Below are 14,953 nucleotides of genomic sequence, written 5' to 3'. Positions count from 1 at the left end.
TTTGTGGGCACCTGGCCCACTGTTCACACAGGGGTTCCAAGCAGCACAAAGAAACAGTATTAAAAGGAACTGAGCAATTCCTTTTATATAGTTGCTTATTTTACAACCCATATACATATATGCCTGTACACACACATACATCTCTGCTCAGGCCTGTGCCACCAGCGTCTTAAAGCAGTTGGGATTCAGCCTCAGGGCAGTGTGCCATCCTTCTCTGCAGGGCACCCTCCTTCTTGCTCCATCCTGGGAGACCCCTTGGCCTGGCTCTCCCTCTGCACGGTGTGAAGATGGACGGTGTGGGTGCTGGGATCCTTTCCCACCCCCTGGCTAGGGTCAACAGCCCTGTGCTCAGGGTGATGCCGCTGGATGTGTTTGATGACCTGGAACTTCTGCTTGGCCTTGTAGGGGCAGTAGCGGCAGAAGAAGGGGTGCTCGTTGGTGTGGGTCAGGTAGTGGTGGCGCAGGCCAGCTGCCCAGCGGAAAGCCCGCCCGCAGGCGTTGCACACATAGGGCTTCTCCTCACTGTGCTTCTTCAGGTGAGTCTTGAGGAGAAAGCGGGTCTTGAAGGCCTTGCCACACTGCTCACAGATGAAGGAACGGGCCTCCTGGTGCCGCGTCTCCTTGTGCACTCGCAGGGCGTCCGCACGGTTGGTGCAGTACTCGCACTCGTCGCAGCGGTATGGCTTCAGGCCTGTGGCAACAGGGGAGGGGATGGCACCGGGATGGGAGCACAGTGCTCTCCAGTCCACGGGTCTCACCATCCCTGTAACAGACCATCAGTCCCCAGGGACTTCCCCCTACATCCCATTTTGTTAGGAGGCATACCAAGATCCCGATTTCCAAACCACTAAATAGTGCCTGGGGTCTGTGCCATCCAAACTTCTCTCCCACCTGAGAGCACCACCCCCACCCCATCAGTATAGGATAATGTGCTGCCCCCCAAATGTCCTCCATCTCCAGCTGGGCCACTGGCAGAAGAAGGAAGGAGCAGCCCCAATACCCTCCCCAGCTTGTCCTCAGTGGGCAGCACTCACCTGTGTGCTTTGTCATGTGGTACTTGAGCTGGTTCACCCACTTGCATTTGTAGCCGCAGTCAGGGCAGAGGTACTTCCTCTCCTCCTTGTGGATCCGCATGTGATACTGGGCAAGAGGACAGGGTCAGGATGAGACCATGTCCTCTGTTCTGGGGATGTACAGGGCTTTGGGGTGGCAGGAAGAGGCTCAAAGACAGCTCTGACATCTCCTGCTGCATGGGGCAAGGAGGGCTGTGTGCTTGTTTGGCAGGCTATGGGCAAAGGGGTCAGGATGAGATGCCTGTATTGCTGAGCTGCTCTGTTCCAGCCTGTGAATGGCACAAGCTTTGCTCCCCAGTTTGGTATGTGAGGCAGAGTCAAGTTAAAAACCCAGCCCAACAGAGCTGAGCACATTGCACAGCCTGTCCCAGGTGGCCCCAGGAGGCTACAGCTCAGCCTGGCCATTAAAAAAGTCAATATTTCTTTTAGCAAAACCAGACTATTTTTCCTCTCCATTATCCTATGCCTCCATCACCCACACATTTCCTGTTCTAGGAAAAGCCCTTTACCATGCATCAGGATGCTAATCATCTACAGCAACAATGGCAGGGTCATACTCTGCTTGCAAGAAAGCTGGAGATTTCCCTGAACCCTGTCTAAGTGGCACCACAGAGCATGCTGAAGCCAGCAAGCAGCCAAACTTGGCTTTGAATGGTGCAAGGCTGTACCCAGAGAAAGCCAGAGATGTCATCAGGAAAAAGAAGTGAACTTAGACTGCTCCCACCTTCTTGCTTTGTTAAAAGTCTCCCTTGCCCTTAAACTACAATAAGAGAGAAATATATTGTACTGACATGACTTTTATCTGCCTGACTCCTATTTCTGTTCAGTATGAGCCACTGAACACTGAGGATGCAACCTCCCCTTGGGAACTTCTTCCCCAAATCCCTGTGGCTGGATGCCCCTCAAGCAGTAGATGCTGTAGGATACATTCCCAAGCAGAGCTCTTACCTTGAGACGTGAGGGGTCAGCGCAGGCATATTTACAGAGGTGGCACTTGTAGGGCTTCTCACCAGTGTGGATGCGGATGTGCCACGTGATCTTTTGCCTGTTCTTGGTGGTGTATTCACAGTCCGAGCACTTGTACACACGGGTGCCCCCATGGCCCTTCATGTGCTGGTCAAACACAAGCTGGTGCTGGCAGGCAAAGTCACAGAAAGGGCAGTGCAGGGGTTTGTCCTGGGGGGCGGCCGGCTCGTGGCTCTCCACGTAATGCCGCACCAGCTGCTGCCGCTCCTTGGCTGCAAAGCTGCACAGCTCACAGCGGTGGCTGAAATGCTGCGTCTTGTGCTCCTCCAGCGCCTCCCGGGTGGCGAAGGTCTCCTTGCAGGTGCTGCACTCCAGGTGCGGGTGCTGCTTCTGCACGTGGCACTTGAGCGTGGCCTCACTGTGACACACGAAGTCGCAGCGCGGGCAGCTGTAGGAAACCTTCTCCTCGTGCCGCCGCAGGACGTGCTGCTTGAGGGCCGTCTCAGAGCTGAAGCGAGCCTCGCAGCGGGAGCAGCCGAAGTTGAGCTCGCCATGGTGGCAGCTGTTGACGTGGCGGGTGATGTCATTCTGCAGGTAGCTGCTGTAGTCGCAGAGCGGGCAGAAGTGGGTGGGTGTCTTCTCGTGCACCCGCAGGCGGTGGATGCGCAGCTTGGAGTTGGTGCCGAAAGTCTGGCTGCAGATGCCGCAGGCGATGCGCCCCACGCCGGTGTGCAGGGACTGGTGGGCCTCCAGGCGGTAGCGCCGCGTGGTGCTGAACTCGCAGTAGCGGCACTTGTGTGGCTTCACCCCCTCGTGCTTGATGCGGACGTGCTGCCGCAGGCACCGGGCCTGCTTGCAGGTGAACTCGCACTGGCGGCACTGCAGCTGCGGCCGCTTGCTGTAATGCTTGCGATGCAGCCTGCGGTGCAGCCGCAGGGCTTTCGCCACCTTGGAGGTGAAGGGGCAGGAGCTGCAGCGAAACTCACCCAGGGTCACGCAGCCCCTCTTCTTGTGAGTCTTCATGGCCCGTTCCTGGTGGCAGGTGAAGGGGCAGGTGGGGCAGGAGAAACGCCTCCTCTTGGGCAGGGTGACTTTTCGTGGGGCTGCATCCAGTGGGAGCTCTCTGGGCTGGTCTTTCTCAACACTGAGTGGGTCCCCCTCAAGGAGTTCGGTCCTTTGGGGCTCGTTCTCCTTGGGATGCACAATGTGCTTTTCAGCACAGTGGCTCTTGAGGGCCTGCCGGGAGCGAAAGGCCTCAGGGCACAGAGAGCACCAGAACTGCTCCAGGTTTCGGCAGCCACCCTCCACGTGGGAGGTGATGGTGGAGACACGGGAGCACACAAAGGAGCACGCATTGCAGTGCAGCTTCCCTCCCTCCAGTCGGTATTTCTCTGAGGGTTTCCCAGGCAGGGAGGCACCAGCAGCTCCACCTGGCTCAGTCCCACCCCCTTGCTGGGGAGGCTCTTCTGCCACTTCTGTGCTGTCACCCAGCAGGGATTTCTCAGAGGCATGACAGTCTGATGTCTGTGTCCCAGCCAAAGGAATGCCTGCTGCTTGTGTTTTATCAGGTAGCAGTTCAGCTTCCCAAGGGCTCTCAGCATGCCCAGACTTCTCTGAGCCTCCCTTCTCGCTCTCTGCTGTTTCTGTACCATTATCACTAGGCTGGTCAGCAGGCTGGCACAGTCCAGGTGCCTCCTGATTGGCTGGTTTGAGGAGCCTGTTGTTCTTCAGGAGAACTGGGCACTTCTTTAGGAGGTGGGTGTTGAGTCCCCTCTGCTGCTTAAAGCTGGCACCACACTCACGGCACACGAGCGGGGCCCGGCGGCTCTGGCAGCTGGCTTTGGAGTGCAGGGTCATGGATTTCTCCTTCCGTGTGATATATGAGCACTTCTCACACCTAAAGACCTGGCTCTCCGACTGCACCACCAGCATCTGCACCCTGCCCTCCAGCACCAGTGTCTCTGCCTGCTCCTTGTCCTGCTTCCGCAGAGCCTTCAACACTGACTCTGAGCCGCTCCTGGCATTGTCACCGGAGCTGGTCACATCCTCTGAGACAGGCAGGTGGCCCAGTTCAGGTGTCTTCAGCATGCTGAGCCAGGCCTCTGGCAGCTTGGCCTGGCTGGTCTCTCTCACCTCAGTGTCTGCCACCACCTTGTGGTGCTCCGAGCATGACCCCTCAAGGTGACCCACGTCCTCCTCTAGGGTGTCTTTTCCCTGGTTCTCTCCTGCCACTACACTGTCCTTCACCACCTTGTCTTCCTGTACATCTACCTCTTCCTCAAAGTCTGGGATGCCTTCGAGTGTATTGCCACTGTCTTCCAAGCCAAGGCCATCCCGAGAGCCCAGCATCTCATAGGCTGCAGGAGGCTCTTTGCAGGACAGTATTTCCACGCTCTCTGGCTGGGTCACACAGGCTCCTCCAGTCAAGTTCTCCAGGAGAGGGTCAGACGAGACATTCAGTGCCTCCAAGTGCAAGGTGCAGCTCTCTGCCACATCTTCAGAAACAGTGAGCTCGGTAGAGCCTGTGGCAGCATTTCCATGCATGCAGTCATCTTCCAGGGCATTGCCAGCAATAGTACAGCTCTGCTCCCCCTCGCCCACACCCTTCTCTGCCTCACTACTGCTCGCTGGTGGAGCGGCATCCTGCTCAAGGAGGGGCACCATGAACACTTGCTGGTATCCCTCTTCTCCCTGGGACTCCACCTGGGATGGCTTCTCCTTCATCCACTGCTCCTTGCCAGTGAGAGGGGAATTGGCATCCACGTGCGGGGTTGCACTGAGCTCACAGCCAAAGAGCGCCTCAGATGAGCTGATCTCCAGCTCCTTGCTGGCATAATTTTCCAGCCAGTCCTTGTCACCAGGAACATAGCCATGAATCTTGCGCTTATGGAAGAAGAGGCTGGTGTTACTGAATGTGCAGTACGAACACAGGGCACAGCGAAACTCCTTCTGCTTGGTGTGCTTGCAGTTCTCATGGTTCAGCAGTGCCTGCTTGTACTTGGTCTGGTAAGTGCAGTACTGGCACTGGAAGACAGGCACCTGGTAGTTCTGCGAGTGCTTCGCCTGCATGTGCTTCTGCAGCTCGTACTTGCGCTTGCAGGCGAAGCCGCACACCTCGCAGATCAGACTTTTACCCTGGTGCCGCAGCTTGTGGCTGCTCAGCTGGTCTGCACGGTGACACCGGTACGAGCACTGGTTACATTGGTACCTGTGGGAACAAGCAGAATCCGTCAGTCAGCATGAGGAACTGAACTGAGCTTCATAAGGCACGCTGAGCTCTCCTTCCCCATCCCAGACAAACAAGGGAGTACTGTTCAGTTTGCTAGATCTGACCTTTGCCATTCAAACAGCTCTTACCATGGGCAATTCCTCCCTGCTGCAGCCCTTGGCACTACTGGTGCTTTACACCCTCAGACTGGGGACTGGAGATAGATTCTCTGAGTATTCCATACAATGACTGTGTCAGACACACACACTCTCACGTATGCACACCAACAGCACTTCCAGCATCCCTGGAGGCCTGCTAAACCCAAAGGAGGTAATAATTTGGCAGCACTGAACAGGCCACAAACATCAGCAGAGCAATGAACCCAAGCTCAGAGCTGCACCCCTGTAATACACCTCCTTGGTGGCACAAGCACAAAAATAGCTCTGCCTTCACAGCACCATGCTGTAAGTTCAAAAACCAAATTTCTTACGTACAAGAAAGGGCAGGGCAGGCATGAGAAATTCTGATACATAGTGCAGCCAGAACCAGATCCCTGGAGCAGGATTTGGGGAGCCCTGACTATGCTGTCTGGCCAGTGGAGCAAGGGATCTTACCGGAGATCTCCAGTGTGCTTGCGCATGTGGACGTTCAGGTAATGCTTCCACTTGGTGATGTACCCACACTCGGTGCACATGAAGTTCTTGTCGTTGGAGTGGGTCAGCATGTGCTTGGACAGGTAACTCACATCCCGGCACGTGAAGTCGCAGAGCTCACACTTGTGAGGTTTCTCTCCTACATGCAACACACAAATGCCTTCAGCATGACAGCCAGATAAAGCAACATGGCAGGGAAACCAGCTCAGCAGGGAGCATGCAATAACTTCAGCCAAGTGATCCTGGGTTGGCAAAGCTGCTGGTGGGACCCAGAAACCCTGACTCAGCCCTCCCTGCCCACCCAGAGGCAGTACAAGACACCTTCCCCATCCCAGCTCAGCTTTTGGGACACCCACCAGTGTGCAACAACATGTGCCGGATGAGCACCCGCTTGTGCGCTGTGGCGAAGGCACACTCGGTGCACTTGTGGATCTTCTCGTTGGCGTGCATCTTGCCCACATGGTCGTGAAACTCCACAGGGTTAAAAGTGGCATAGGGGCAGAAACTGCACTGGAGCTGCTCGCTGCCCGGGTGCCCCTGCTTCTTGTGCTTGCGGAAAACGTGCTTGTTAGAGCAGATGAAGTCACACTGCTGGCAGTGGAAGGCATAGTGGGTTTTCCGGTGAGCCTCCATGGCCTCGGCCGTGCCGAAGAGCAGCGAGCAGGCATGGTACTTGCACTCCACTGCCTTGACACCATGAGCATCCTTGAGGTGACGGACAAACTCCTTCCGGTCCTCTGCACAATAGTTGCAGTCCCCGTGGAAGCAGCTCAGACTCTTGGGTTCAGCTTTGTGAGTCTTCAAATGCTCCTTGAGAGCCTGGCTGAGCCGAAACTTCTCCTCACAGACGGGGCAGGAGTAAACATCAGAGTAGAAGTTGGAGATGTCCTCATGCATGCTGGCCATGTGGCGGTTGAGGGCGTTCTTCTCCACTGAGCTGTAGTGGCAGAGTGGGCAGCGATGAGCCTTCTCACCTGTCTCCCGCATCATGTGGATTTTCAGCTTGCTTTTGCTGGTGAAGTACTTGTGGCAGTTGGGGCACTGCAGGCTGGGGTCAGGAAAGTGCAGGTGGAGGTGCTCTACCAGGTGAGTCCGCTTTTTGAAACACCGCTTGCATTCGGGGCACATGTGGGTTTTGTAGAGGTACTCGGAGCCCTCTGCAACATCCCCTGGGAGAACAAAGGAGGGGGAGCAGTTAATAGGGAAAAGATGGAGAGCACAGGCAGATGTTCTATCCCTGATCCAGTTGTGCCAGGGTGAGGCCACATGTGCAGTCACACAGCCGCCATCTACTCAGAGGGACTGTCCCCACCCCAAGCCACCAGCACACTTCAGGTGAGTCCTTTCCAACTCAACACTGGCAAAGCACAGCCTACATCAGACCTGCCCACATGCCTCTGGTCCCCAAAGCTAGGCAGACTTTTGCCTAAACCTGGCAGCATGCATAAACAGGAAAAGAAGATACAAATTTACTTGGGCAAAGGTTGGGGGTACAAGTGCACTGGTACATGCAGGAGATGTGAGGTCACCCACCAACCTGGGCCACACTTCCCTGCCAGCCCTGAGGATGTGGTGCTTGTTCACAAAGCCTGAGCATCTCCTGATAAGGCCCTGCATCCTACCTTTGAAGTGCTGTGCCTGTGGCACTCCAACTTTTTTGGGAGCTGCCTTCCCATCCTCTTTGGCTTTGGCTTTGCAGACGCTTTCGCCATCCTCCTCTGGTGACTCTTCCCCACTGCTGTTCGAGTCCTCTTCTCCAGCTGATGCTTTCTGTCCCTTCAAGGAGCTGTCCTCAGTACCTGCAGGCTTTGCTGGCCTGGCTTCTGCTCTGCTGGCTTTCCAGCCAGGGTGGCAATTACCTGTCTCCTCCTGCCCTTCTGATGCTGCTTCAGTGGGGATAGACAAGAGATCATCATGTTCCATGCAAGAGGAAGCCACCCTCACACTCCCACACACATGCAGAAAAAACACCTGGCTGAGATGGAGGGCACAAACCGTGCTGCAGGGAGGCACAAACGCAGGGTTCCCAGCCCTCCAGCTTCACCCCCGACTCCTCCAGTTGTAACTGGGATGCACAGACACAGCCAGCCTCTGCAGCACCCACAGGCCCCAACCCCCACCCAGCTGTACCTGATGGCAGGATGCAGCACTGGTCAAAGCCGTGGGGGTCTGAACTGGGGGGGCCGCCTGTTTTGGGCATCTCAGAAGGGGACTCAGTGGTGTGACCCTTCCTGTGCTGCCAGAAGAGCTTGGCATTGGCTGTGATGAAGTCGCAGTGGCCGCAGTGGAAGGGGAAGTGTGTGCGGTGGTGCTGCTCCATGGCCTGGCGGCTGGGGAAGAGCAGCGGGCAGGCGCGGCAGGCGCAGGACACGGCGGAGGCCCCGTGCAGGTGGCGCAAGTGACTGCGCAGCTGCTTGCGGTCCTCTGTGCTGAAGTGGCAGCCCCTCTCTGGACAGGGCAGGGCTCCCAACGGGGCACGGTGGGTCCTGAAGTGCTCCTTGAGCTGGCCAGGCTGCAAAAACGCCTCTCGGCAGACAGGGCACAGCAGGCACTCGGGAGTAGAGCCCTCCTGTGTGCTGGCTCTGGGCAGCTCTGAGCCCCCGGTGTCACTGTGGCCCTCGCTGGCAGAAGCCAGCAGTGCCCCTGGTAGTTCCAGGTGCTCTGGGGGGGGCAGCAGTAGGCACTGGTGCTGGGAGAGCAGAGAGGCCTCCGAGAAGCTCTGGCCACACCTCTCGCAGAAGTACAGCTCCACCACTTTGACCAGAACCTCTGCAGAGAGCAAGGGATGAGTGTAAGAAAGAGCTTTCTCCAGGCCCAGAGCTTGGGACTGGTGGTTCAGTTCCAGCTCTGGACAAGGAGAGTAAATCCCTCCTGTCACAAATTACATTTTGGGAACTACATCCTGCATAAGAGGGGAAATACCACTAGTCAGGTGGCCACGACAACCAGTTCTGTCCATTTGCACCTTTGAAGCATGCAGAGATGAGAGGCTGGCCTGGCCCCATTACTGCTAGGATGTGCCCACACTGGACCCACATGGAAAGCATGCTGGGGGTAGCAGTTCAGGTGAAGATCTCTGCCTGGTCCCTATTGACAGCCTGGAGCGATTCCCTCGTGCAGCATGCAACTCCCACAGCCACTCTCCCCATCCACACACCCAGTTGGTGCCAAGTCTGTGCTCAGTGGTGGCACCAGACTTGTGATGCAGGGTCAGAGGTCTGAGGGCACCTGGGACAGGGACCCTGGCCAGACCTCTCTAGCTCTCCTGACTGCAGTGGGGCCCATTCTGCACTCCCTGCACCCCATACCTGTGGCACTGGCCGCATTGCTCAGTGTTACATTGCCAGCCACTGTCTCGATGAATATTTCCACATTGCTTCCTTCAGCGTGAGCCCCTTCCCCAGGCATCGATGCCTCTGCCAGCAGCAAGTCCTGGCTGGCAGCCAGTGGGGTTGTCCCAGGCAGACCAGCGCTGGCCACACCAGGGCTTCCCACGGCTCCCACCTCTCCCGGTGTGGGCAGGAGCAGCTCCGAGCACAGGGTCTCCATCTCCCTACTGGCACCCTCTGATACAGTCACTGCTGCACTCATCGCCACTGGCACTGCCTTGGCACTGGGCTGGATGACCTCTCAATCTGAAACAGAAGAAAGCACTATAAATGAAGGACATCCCAGAGCCCAAGAGGATTTTGGGGAGCAGTCTGTGATGCCAGTTTTGAGGCAGGGTATTTCAATTCTGGCTCCTTTTCGCTGTGCCCCAAGCAGGCCACTGGCAAGCCCTCTGTCACGGAGTAGACAAGAGTGCAAGGACACCTGTACCTTCTCCCTGAACCCAACACCCAGGGCTTGCTCCCTGGGTCCAGCTGCGCCGACCCCCGAGCCCATCCTCAGAGCTATGCCCACTCTCCAGCCAGCAGGTGCCCCCACGAGTCCCGCCGGGACAGGCTCGCCGCAGCCTCCCGGCTTTCATCCCGGGCTGTTCCCGGCACCTCCAGCCCCTCACCCCAGGCTGCTCCCGGCCTTCGCAGCCCCTCACTCCTCACCTCGAGCTGTCCCCGGGTGCTCCAGCCTCTCGCCCCTCACCCAGGGCTGTCGCCAGAGTCCCCTCAGCCCGGGCTGTCCCCGCCGCCCCGGGCCCCCGTGCCCCGGCACATCTCGGTGGTGGTGTCGGGCGGCGAGAGCGCCGCCCTTTGTGCCTGTCGCGCAGCCGCTCTGCCCGGCCGGCCGGCCCCGCTCTATGGTGCGGCCGGAAGCGGCGCGGGCGGCAGCGGAAGCGGCGCGGCGCAGGTGAGCGGCGGCAGCGGCACCGGCCGGAGCGGGGCGAGGGCGGCGGGGGATCCTCCGCGGAGTGCCCGGGGCTGGGTCTCGGCTGCGGGGAAGGCCGGTGTGGATCCGGGTCTTTTGCAGGCGAGGGTGGAGCTCCTGCGGGAGTCGGGGGGGGTGGCTGCGGGACCCTGTCCACGGGACGGTGTGCCCTGGTAAGGAGGAAGGTCACGCCTTATTCTAGTGGAGGTGGGATTCTGTGCCTGAGAGCAGAGCGTGTGTCTGGCGGGGAAGGCTCCCCCTTGTTCCTAGTACATGATAGACCTGTTGAGGGAGGTGGAGTAGCTTCAGGGCCCCGGAGCATGCGGCTAAAATCTAGACATGGAGGTGTGCCTTCTTCCACCGTCGTGTGCCCGTTCTCAGCAGCAAAGACCCGGCTCAGCCTGGGCATGTGCTTCAGCTTTTTCAAACGATAAACCTTAAATAATTGCAGTGCTCATGATTTCTGGCTGTTCAAAGTATAAAACCCTGTAAAACTCTGGCCTTCTTTGTCTTGACTGAAGAAGCTGCAGATGCTCTTGTGCTTCTTCAAGAGTCTCCTGGCCCCCTGCTGCTTGGCTCACCCAGTGGCCTGCAGAGAGGGAGAAGGTTCCTGCAGCCAGCAGGAACACTTGGTAATAAGCACAGATGTGGGAAATCCAAATGTGCCAGGCAACACTTCACCTTGGGGCCTGGCCACAATAAAGAGCAGGGAACGGTGGGTGATCTATTGTGTTCCTTGCAACCATTAAGTCTTTCCTCACAGGTTTGTTGCCGGAGCGCAGAAACAATGCTGTGGAAAGGAGCTGCCTAACCTCCCACAATGCCTCTTTCTGACTTTGTCTTAGCACTGAAGGACAACCCATATTTCGGGGCTGGGTTTGGCCTCGTTGGGGTGGGCACAGTCCTGGCAGCAGCCCGTAAGGGGGCCCAGTTTGGACTAGTGGCTTTCAGGCGCCACTATATGATCACCTTGGAGGTGCCCAGCAAGGATAAGAGCTACCAATGGCTGCTTAATTGGGTCTCCCACCACGCCAAGCATACGCAGCACCTCAGTGTTGAGACGTCGTACCTGCAGCATGAAAGTGGGCGTGTCAGCACCAAGTTCGACTTTGTACCCAGCCTCGGGAATCATTTCATCTGGTAAGGGAGGGTAGGGGAAAGCACTTTGGGGATTGAGCCTCCGTTTGGCAAACTGGGGGGCCTGTAGAAGCAGTGGAGAGGATCCTGCCTCCTCTCTGGGTCTGGGTGAGGGCAGGAGGTGAAGAGTAGCAAGAGCAGCCTGTACTCAGCAGAGTGAAATGATTTCCTTACATGAGATGAGTGTTGATGCATGAGCCAGGGGAGGCACAGCTGAGTGGTGCTGGATCACTGTACACCCTCCTGCTCCAGGTACCGCAGGAAGTGGATTCGCATCGAGCGCAGCCGGGAGACGCAGATGCTTGACCTGAACACAGGGACCCCCTGGGAGTCTGTCACCTTCACTGCACTGGGCACTGACCGGGAGATCTTCTTCAATATCCTTCAGGAAGGTCTGTAGGGGAACAGTGTGGGGTCCTGCTGGGAACAGCCTACTCCCTGGAGATGCCCAGGGCTTCACGGGAGATCCTCTTCCCTGGCAGCTGTCTCCTCTGCCTCTCTGCAGCCCGGGAGTTGGCGCTGCAGCAGCAGGAGGGGAGGACGATCATGTACACGGCTGTGGGAGCAGAGTGGCGTCAGTTCGGCTTTCCCCGCCGCCGGCGGCCCCTCAGCTCCGTGGTGCTGGAGGAAGGCGTGTCAGAGAGGCTGGTTCAGGACGTGAAGGAGTTCATCAACAACCCCAAGTGGTACAATGAAAGAGGCAAGGCTCTGGTCTGGTGTGCTCTGTGCATTGTGGGGTGGGGCAGGATGCTCATGGTCCTCTCTGGAATTGACTGTGGAGAGATTTTTCCCTGCCACTTAAACCTTCCCCAGGTGTATCCTCTTTGTGTGCTCAGCACAGCACCACAGCTTGAAAGGAGGGAGCACAGAGCAGTCCAGGTGGTTATCCTAAATGAACACTGTCTTCTCAGGGATCCCCTACCGAAGAGGCTACCTGCTTTATGGTCCTCCTGGATGTGGGAAAAGCAGCTTCATGTGAGTATTGTCAGCTCCCTGCTCTGGGCCACAGCAGTCTTGGATGAGAGGGTGTGGATGAGTTAGGGTTTGGAGTACAGGAGTGGGCTGTGCCTTATGTGTGGTGCCTGTTGTAAGCATGTGCATTGCTGTGGCACCGTGACAAGTCAGGGTGACAAGCCCTTTGTGCCCTTGCTTTGCACAGTGCTGCATGGTATGGGTGGGCTGAACAGGGGCTTCCACTCACCCCTCACATCTGATCCTTCCTGGGAAAGGACCCCTCTGCCCTCTCCCTTACTGGTAAGGGGAGAAACCAGATTTTTCCTTGACTGTGGGCTTTCCCACTGTGATCCACCCTTGTGGTTTTTGTCCTTTCCAGCACAGCCTTGGCTGGGGAACTGGAGTACAGTATCTGCCTGCTGAGCCTCAGTGACCACAGCCTCTCTGATGACCGCCTCAATCACCTCCTGAGCGTAGCACCGCAGCAGAGCATCATCCTGCTGGAAGATGTGGACGCCGCCTTCGTCAGCCGGGACCTTGCTGCTGAGAGTGAGCATTGCCCCTGTTCCCGGGCCAGCAGCAGGAGGGAGGTTCCCTGGCTGTACCAGGAAAATGTTTGGACTCTGGGCTGTTAAACTGCACCAGCAGAGAACAGCAGTGGGGGAATCTCTCAGGGCCCAAACTGGGACTTAGCCAGTTTTGGCAAGGCTGTAAAAGGGAATTTGGATCCTTTATCCTCAGGCAAAGGTCCTTGTCCTGCCAAACTACTTTCAGGATGAGAGAGAAGGTGGCTTTTCTTCCTCATTCTCTGTGTTCCCATGGGTGTGTGCGGGCAGGGGAGGTGAATGTGCTGCCAGCCAGGCCAGAGGGTCATCCTTCAAGCAAGGAGTGAGTGGGAGCTTGGTATAAGCCTCAGGTGATGGGCAGGTGGCCTGCAAGCCTGCACAGGGTTAGTGGCCAGCAGCTACAATCTCAGACACCTCTGTTCCCAGATCCGGCTGTGTACCAAGGCATGGGGCGCCTGACCTTCAGTGGTCTCCTCAACGCACTGGACGGTGTGGCCTCCACAGAAGCCAGGATTGTCTTCATGACCACTAATTATGTGGACAGGTCAGAACTGCCCCTGGGAGGGAATATGGGGTGGGTAGCACAGGAAAACCTTGCTCCCTTTTGCTGGGCTTTATTTATTGAATCCTCCAGCATGAAGGTTGGGGGTACAGATTTCCCACATTGTCCCTTGCAATGGAAATCCTTTGCTGATCAGGATTCCTTTTGCTGGAGCCTCAGATGCCTACTTGCTGTTCAGAACATGGTTGTGTCCTTCAGGAATGGGTTCACCTTCCTACCTGTGGGGAACTGCAAGTATTGGGGTTGTGTCCATGCTGTGAGTGAAGTGCTGGCCCCATGTACAGCCCACTGGGTTAGTGCGATGCAGCCTGAGCTCATGGACAGCTCCTGGACAGCTGCTGTGTTGTGGCAGGCTTGGTTCATTCCAGACCAAACTGGCCTAGGGGTTTGTTCAGAGGTTGCTCATGGGACAGAGATGGGCAGAGCTGTTTCCTAGGACATTCTTGTTCTCCTTTGGAGTGAGTCCTTCCCCAGCTCTCTCCTTTCTTTTTGGGTTGATTTCCTCCTCAATCTTCCCAGGGATGAACTTGTTTCCCCCCTTCACCATCTCACAGTGCATGGCACTTTGCAGAAAGGACAGGGGCTGTGCTAATGTGGATAGGGGCTTCCTGCAGGACTCATCCTGAACAGATGCTTTGATCAGGTTTTCCAGCCCCACTTTGTCTCTTGACAGGCTGGACCCAGCCCTGGTGCGTCCTGGCCGTGTGGATCTGAAGCAGTACGTGGGCCACTGCTCCCACTGGCAGCTGGCCCGCATGTTCCAGCGCTTCTATCCCGAGCAGCCCGCGGCTGCAGCCCAGCGCTTCGCCGAGCAGGCGCTGGCAGCCTCCAAACAGATCAGCGCTGCCCAGGTGCAAGGCCACTTCATGCTGTACAAGACAGACCCTGAAGGAGCCACTTCAAACATCAGCTCCAGCCTGCTGTGACCGGGGGCCAGCTTTCCCTTGTGACACTGAGAGGACTGGGACGAGGATTTGACCATCCTGGGGATGCCATGAAGCTGCCCACCTGCACAAGCTTGGTCTCTGTTCACCTCTACTCTCCTATGCCTTGGCTTGGGAGTCGGAGCTGCCAGCCTCACAGCAAGGGAGGAAATCTGGTTCTTGCTGCTCCTCAGATGTGGGTGCTACTGAACCAGCCCTGCTCACCAGTGTGTGCCTCATGCTTGGATTGCTGTAAGCTACCAAGGCTCCTGGTGTGAATCCCCTTCCTTGTGGATCAGCCTGGAGGTGCCCCAGAAGGGCATTTCCTTTGGGCAGGACATTGGAGTTCTACACTGCTAAAAGTGTCTGTTTTTTTTAAACAGTGGTCTCACTGGTTTGTGGATATCCTCTGTGAAATGCACAACACAGCTCTTGTCTCTCTGGTCCATTTTCCTGTTGGTTGCCCCTCTATCCAGTTGCTGGTCCAGAGCCTTCCTGACGAGGGCCTGGCAAGGCCGTACTGCAAATCCAGAGTATTTCTGAAAAAATGCAGCTCCTAAGAGATAACTCATTGTCCCTTGGGCTCCAGACTGGCACCACTGGTCC

General features: G+C 57.0%; 2 protein-coding genes across 6 annotated transcripts; one reads left to right on the top strand and one right to left on the bottom strand.

Annotated features, from left to right (window-relative positions):
• Positions 1 to 59: 59 nt before the first annotated feature.
• Positions 60 to 10,154, bottom strand: ZNF142 (zinc finger protein 142). Of its 3 annotated transcripts, none has more exons than XM_056496067.1 (9): positions 9,944 to 10,154; positions 9,209 to 9,535; positions 8,031 to 8,669; positions 7,523 to 7,786; positions 6,257 to 7,069; positions 5,862 to 6,039; positions 2,022 to 5,247; positions 1,035 to 1,140; positions 60 to 691 (listed from the first exon to the last, which is right to left on the bottom strand). In XM_056496067.1, exons 2-9 carry the CDS (start codon positions 9,489 to 9,491, stop codon positions 192 to 194), a joined length of 6,009 nt encoding a protein of 2,002 aa, XP_056352042.1. In that variant the 5' UTR covers positions 9,492 to 9,535; positions 9,944 to 10,154; the 3' UTR covers positions 60 to 191. The 3 variants fall into 3 exon arrangements, with proteins under 3 accessions (XP_056352042.1, XP_056352043.1, XP_056352041.1); XM_056496068.1 differs by having other exon boundaries at positions 7,523 to 7,783; positions 9,944 to 10,109; XM_056496066.1 differs by having other exon boundaries at positions 9,984 to 10,074.
• On the top strand, positions 10,119 to 14,797 carry LOC130255421 (mitochondrial chaperone BCS1). Of its 3 annotated transcripts, none has more exons than XM_056496070.1 (8): positions 10,119 to 10,187; positions 10,969 to 11,345; positions 11,595 to 11,734; positions 11,848 to 12,042; positions 12,254 to 12,317; positions 12,676 to 12,845; positions 13,289 to 13,406; positions 14,098 to 14,797. In XM_056496070.1, the coding sequence occupies exons 2-8, from the start codon at positions 11,026 to 11,028 to the stop codon at positions 14,348 to 14,350; spliced, it is 1,260 nt and encodes a 419-aa protein (XP_056352045.1). In that variant the 5' UTR covers positions 10,119 to 10,187; positions 10,969 to 11,025; the 3' UTR covers positions 14,351 to 14,797. The 3 variants fall into 3 exon arrangements, with proteins under 3 accessions (XP_056352045.1, XP_056352048.1, XP_056352047.1); XM_056496073.1 differs by having other exon boundaries at positions 10,176 to 10,284; XM_056496072.1 differs by having other exon boundaries at positions 10,179 to 10,307.
• Positions 14,798 to 14,953: the final 156 nt, after the last annotated feature.

The sequence above is a fragment of the Oenanthe melanoleuca genome, chromosome 7 (assembly GCF_029582105.1).
Source record: "Oenanthe melanoleuca isolate GR-GAL-2019-014 chromosome 7, OMel1.0, whole genome shotgun sequence".
In the NCBI taxonomy this organism is placed as follows: domain Eukaryota; kingdom Metazoa; phylum Chordata; class Aves; order Passeriformes; family Muscicapidae; genus Oenanthe; species Oenanthe melanoleuca.
Note: the sequence above shows the minus strand (reverse complement) of the source record. Positions and strands in the feature narration are given on the sequence as shown.